This window comes from Xyrauchen texanus, chromosome 39 (assembly GCF_025860055.1).
Source record: "Xyrauchen texanus isolate HMW12.3.18 chromosome 39, RBS_HiC_50CHRs, whole genome shotgun sequence".
Lineage (NCBI taxonomy): Eukaryota > Metazoa > Chordata > Actinopteri > Cypriniformes > Catostomidae > Xyrauchen > Xyrauchen texanus.
Genome location: NC_068314.1, coordinates 32577880 through 32583808, shown reverse-complemented (window position 1 = coordinate 32583808; position 5929 = coordinate 32577880). Strand labels below are relative to the sequence as shown.

Below are 5929 nucleotides of genomic sequence, written 5' to 3'. Positions count from 1 at the left end.
CATAAACAATTCTGCATAACACAGCCAGCACCTGATGTTGCTCAGAGATATGGAGTAGGAAGTTGAAACAACGTGAAACAAAAAACAGCAACGACGAGGAATTCTTCATTGTTATTATTATGATCATTGGCTACTCGGAATAATGTTGTTTTTTTTTTTTTTACTTTTACTTTGCCATGTTAAAAAAACCTTCACATTGTTACAAAGTCATTAACTGTTTTTGAAAAAAAAAAAAAAAAAACATTTATTATTATTATTTTTAGAAAATTGTTGAGATAACAATGAAGGCAAAAAAAATCAAAATCCAAATAAATGCTATGATAACAGCCTTCAATGCAGAGGAAAAATAAAGACCATTCAACCACTGCTCGGAGTCTGGTCCCACAAGTTCGTAAAGACTTTTCTAGGGCTGCCAAAGATGGCATAATCAAACAAAACATATGCAGTATAAAATCAGGCCTAGTGGTTAGGTCTTTCTGTGTAAGTGCCGAAATAAAGGGTTCGTTGAGCAACGATCCACAGAGGCCGATAATTGCCCTGTTTGCGTCCTGGAAACGAAAGTACTAATCGGGATGGTCTCGTTTATTCCTCTTGGTTTGCATCAGAAAGTGATGAAGTATCGTCGGATAAACGGTCCGCATCTCGAGTCCTCTCCTGCTCCGTGAGCTGCTCACTGGTGGGTATGGAGTTTTTCTTTGGGCGGCCCTTTGGCTTGGTCGGAGATTCTAGTCCTCCTCCTTGCAACACCTACAACAAAAGCACACATCCATAAACGTCCACAGGTCAGATAAAGCCCTTCTTTTTATTATTAGAATATAGAACTTACTATTTTTTTCCATTTCATTCTTCTGTTTTGATACCACGTTTTGACTTGAAGCTGACTGAGGCCTAAAGACTCTGCCAGGTCTATTCTGTAAAAGAGAAAACGACAAATAAGCAGTCTCTCCGACAATACCAACATTTTAACGGCATGAGAACTGGAGGTCGATAATTATGGTTATAACTTATAGGCCTATATCAAAATTATTATTTTTAATGAATTATCCAGTTGCAAACGATCGTTTAATGCACGCGCGTTTAAACCCTTTTTAGATAACTTATTTATAGTCTATCCTTAATTTACCTCGTTCACTCTCATTCATTAAAAAAAAATCATATATATCTAAAATATTTGTTTACCTGTCAGGGGTAGATAGATACTTCTGTTTCTCAAATCTTTTTTCCAAACCCATCAGTTGTAGTTCGGTAAACACAGTCCTACTTCTTCGTCCTTTCTTCGTCTTGCTCACTGCATCACCTCCAGGATCGAGTTTACTCCGAAGGTGGAGGTCCAGCGGGAGATGATGGGATGATGAGCCCACCTGCAGACCCGCTGCCCCGGATAAAAGCGAAGAGCCCAGCGGCGCCCCGAGCGAGCAGGATATAGGAGACATTGGGAACTTCAGGATGCTTGTCTGGTCTGCTTTCAGTACTGGAAGTGAAACAATTGTGTGTTGGCCTTATGATCATGTAGAATTAAAACTATAAGTTAAGACTGAATAAATTAAATCAAAATGTATTCAATATAATTTTGGAGTTTGGGTGGACTTTGGGTGGACGACACGTTCATCATTGATAAAAGTGGAAATTATATGCAAGTTTTGATGTGTCTATGGCAATATATAATGTACTATAAATAGAATTAGAGCTAACACGCATGTTTCAATATTAATATACAAATAAAAAAATTAAAAAAATTCATGATTTTAAGGATCTTTAGGGCCTACGTAAGAACATCTTTTACATTTAGACTTTTCTAAAGGAAATAGTCTCTTAAAACGACAAAGATAGACTAATGATTATTTAAATGACAGTCTCGTTTGTATTACATATCAATGTATGTAATACAATGTGGTGCCATTTTACGCGAAATGGACACAGGTAGGACAACTTTACATATATGAATTTTTCAATGTATTTTCAAATTAGTTTGGATGTTGTTTATTGTGCTTACAGGTTGGTTTTCTTTCCTTGAGAATTAAAAACCACAAAGAAAGCATGAACGCCCTATGCCTGAATTGAACGCGCATTTGTAGCTTGTTGCATTCGAATGCACAGTAATTCATTCGTGGTTTTATCTTCCTTTCCTTCCTCCCTTTCCCCCTTTTTAAGCATGCTTTGTCCATTGCATTGCTTTTCTGGAGATATCAGATTTGATTTGTATTGTCCGCAGAGACAGCTCCCTGTGTAGGCAAATAGAGAGCTTCTCCAATTTGAATGTCCCTGTATTTAAAGAAGGATACGACTGCCATTGCTGGATTTCAAAATGTAGTCTTTGACATAGGTCACGGTACATACCTAAGTGGTTGTGAAATGGTCTGGCCGACAGAAGGGCATGTACTCCATATTTTAGGAGGTCTCCAGCAGGACTCGATACCTTGTGATCCGGATGGTCGGTGAGAATCTCTTCAATCATGAAACTCCTGTACCTGTGGGACCTTTGGTCTGGATGGGCATTCGGGGGATAGTAATGCGCCCCAATTTCCAGAGGATGTTGCATTGTTAAAGTTTAAAAAGTACTAAGTGTTCTCCGAACCTCCTGGTGTAGAAACCTGTCTTCCGGAGATGCGTAAAAGTCACATTGAGGATTCAGATGTCCTTATGATGCACCCGGGCATAAACGTCCTTTCAGTTTTTCGGATAAGATGAAAATCATCCTCACATTTGTGTACAGCTATTGTAATAAGCAAAGAAGGCTTCGACTCATAATACGAGTCAAGTTTTTTCTTTTCTTTGGGGGGGACTTCGGAAATGTGCGTTCCCGTCCACGGAGCTGGAGAGAGAAGTCTATTTCTGTTCTCACCGTACCAACTGAGCTTTGAATCCGGAACACAGACGTCTGAGTTTAAGGAGGTCTAACGCAACGCCACACCTCCTCTTCAGCATGCTTGGACACCCTCTGTAAATAAAAGGGAGAACACAGAGTCAAAATATTTTTGGCTACTTTTTAATGTCTTTTAAAGTCTCGTTTTATATATCAAATTAAATAGCATATATTTTTAGATTTGGTTGATGTCCTGAACCAATTCCGTAAAAGGTTTTAGCTGCATAAAGAAATAGGATATCATTTTCAATATCTTATTTAAGATTTAATGGCTTTCGAAAATAAAACGGAAAATATTCCCCCACATAACAAGACAAAGTTTTTTTTTTGTAGCAAAAGTTATCACGCATTTGAATTTCGATGTTGATGAATAGAAATGATAATCATTTTATTTCAAATATACAAATTAAGGGACTGAAGTCTGAACCAATTACGTTCATCATGACGCAAAAATGCCAATTGAGCGTCAATTGGATGATTGTGAAGAATAGTCTTCTGACTGTTACGGTGTAGCAGTTCTCCTTAATTAGACATAAGAAACAGATAAATGGTCTATTAAATGGCGTCAGACACCACTTTTTCTTGTGAAGTTGTGATAAGAGAAAGAGAAACTGAAAACGTTGTATCGTGAAGTTATTCACCACCATCCAAAAATTGTGTTTTGAGTTTTAGTTCATGTAGCTAATTTCATTATGGACAGTCTTCATTTATTCAACATGATGATGATAATCCAAATGTAACAATCTTAATATTGTTGACTAATTCCTTTAGAATACAGGGTCGTATTTTGAGCATAATAATACATTTTTACTTATAATTTTTATTTTAGTTATTATTAATTTGTACCTACCTAGAGTCAAGGTAAATATAATAAATAATATGATATACATTTTTAAAATGAGATCCTGGTCCGTGGTGAAGCGCGTCTAATTGTCTGGAATTATTATGGTTGACCGTTTTAGGGTCTTTTGAAACAAAGGACATTTATTTTTGTTCTCTTTAAAAACTGTTTAATAATAGTAATCAGGCCCATCGTTGACTTTTAACAATAATCGTATTCCTAAAAAACGTCATTATGTAGCATGTAGGCTATGTCTATTTTCTTATTCTTCTTAATCATGCAAATGATGTTGCATCACTTCTCACAAATCTAAAATAATAATGATAAAAAAAATAGTACGCCATAAGAGTTAGGATTTTTTTAAACGAAAATCCTGCTTTAAAAAAAAAAAATGTATCCCCTTTTCTCCCAATTTGGAATGCCCAATTTCCACTACTTAGTAGGTCCTCGTGGTGGCGCCGTTAGCCTACTCACCTCAATCCGGGTAGCGGAGGACAAGTCTCAGTTGCCTCACAATTGTAAATTGTGTTGCGTAAGTATGTTGTTTACTGTAATTGGTGTATGTCTCGTCACTGTCATGACTGCTATGTTGCTCGGAACTGCACACAAGAATTTCACCTACTGTTGCACTTGTGTACATGGTAGTGTGACAATAAAGTGATTTGATTTTGATTTGATTCTGAGATGTCAATCCGTGCATCTTATCACGTGGCTCGTTCTGCATGACACTGCAGAGACTCACAGCATGTGGAGGCTCATGTTATTCTCCATGATCCACTCACAACTTACCACGTGCCCCATTGAGAGCGAGAACCCTTAATCGTGACCACGAGGTTGTTACCGTTTTCAGAACACACACACACACGCACACGCACACACACACACACGTTGGGTTTCCATGTTTTATGGGGAATTTACATAGACATAATGGTTTTTATACTGTACAAACTTTATATTTATCCCCTAACCCCAACAGAAAAATGCTTTCTGCATTTAAAAATTTTCAACAAACATAATTTTGTAGGATTTATTTCCTCATGGGGACTGACAAATTGTCCTCACAATGTCAAACATTTCAGGTTTCACTATCCTTATGGACACACACACACACACACACACACACACACACACACACACACACACACACACCTCATTGTTGATATTAAGAAATATAATAGTGCTCTTCATAGCAGGCAATAAAGCAATAGTTCATCCAAAAATGTAAATTCTCTGGTCATATACTCACCCTCATGCCACCATGGATGTGTATACAATTTCTTCTTCTTCTGCAGAACACAAAGATTTTCAGAAGAATATTTCAGCTCTGTTGGTCCATTTTATGTAAGCGAATTGTTGGCAGAACTTAGAAGGTCCAGAAAGCACATAAAGGCAGCATAAAAGTAATCCATTTGACTCCAGTGGTTAAATCCATGTCTTCTGAAGCTATATGATAAGTGAGAAACAGATAAATATTTAAGTCCTTTTTTTTTTACTATATATATTCACTTTCACTTCCACATTCTTCTTTTGTTTTTTAAACTTGCATGCATTGTGCATGTCGCCACCTACTGTGGCAGGGAGGAGAATTTATAGTAAAAAAGACCTTATGTAATTATTAGACTTATTAAAGGACAATTGATCTGAGATAAACAGAGCTGAGATATTTTCTAAAAATCTTCGTTAGTGTTCATCAGAAAAAAGAAAGTCATAAACATCTGGGATGGCATTAGGGTGAGTAAATTATTTTTGGGCGAACTATACCTTTAAGGTTGAAACAGGACACCATCACCTCTTGTGGATGCACCTCTGTATTTCAGCCACTAGGCGACATTATGTAAACTGTGAATGCCACATTGCAAAGCACCAATGCATTCATGACAGAGCACCAATTCAATTTGTGTGATTTATTTATCATCATCCATCCATCCATCCAACCATCCAACTATGTGTGATAGTCTTATGAAATAAGATTTCATTATGTATAGTGGCAATTATCCTTATTCGTAATTGCATAAACTGTTTTAAATCATTAGTTCATGTATATAATGTGATGTAGATCACCATTAAGATGAGTCAGTAGCCTAATACTCCACAAAGTGCTTTGTGTCCACATCTCCTCAAGACTCACGCAATAGCCTTCATTTGCTCACATGACCATGGCTCGACCAATGAAAATCCTTATCTGTCTCCTTCAACCTGTCACAATGTAACATCCCATTGAACTA

At 37.0% G+C, this 5929-nt stretch overlaps 1 protein-coding gene across 1 annotated transcript; it reads right to left on the bottom strand.

The window, feature by feature from the left end:
• Nucleotides 1–229: 229 nt before the first annotated feature.
• Nucleotides 230–2838, bottom strand: LOC127632929 (homeobox protein BarH-like 1). Its single transcript, XM_052111774.1, has 4 exons — nucleotides 2338–2838; nucleotides 1180–1471; nucleotides 827–911; nucleotides 230–747 (listed from the first exon to the last, which is right to left on the bottom strand). The coding sequence occupies exons 1-4, from the start codon at nucleotides 2537–2539 to the stop codon at nucleotides 583–585; spliced, it is 744 nt and encodes a 247-aa protein (XP_051967734.1). The 5' UTR covers nucleotides 2540–2838; the 3' UTR covers nucleotides 230–582.
• Between the last annotated feature and the right edge of the window lie 3091 nt (nucleotides 2839–5929).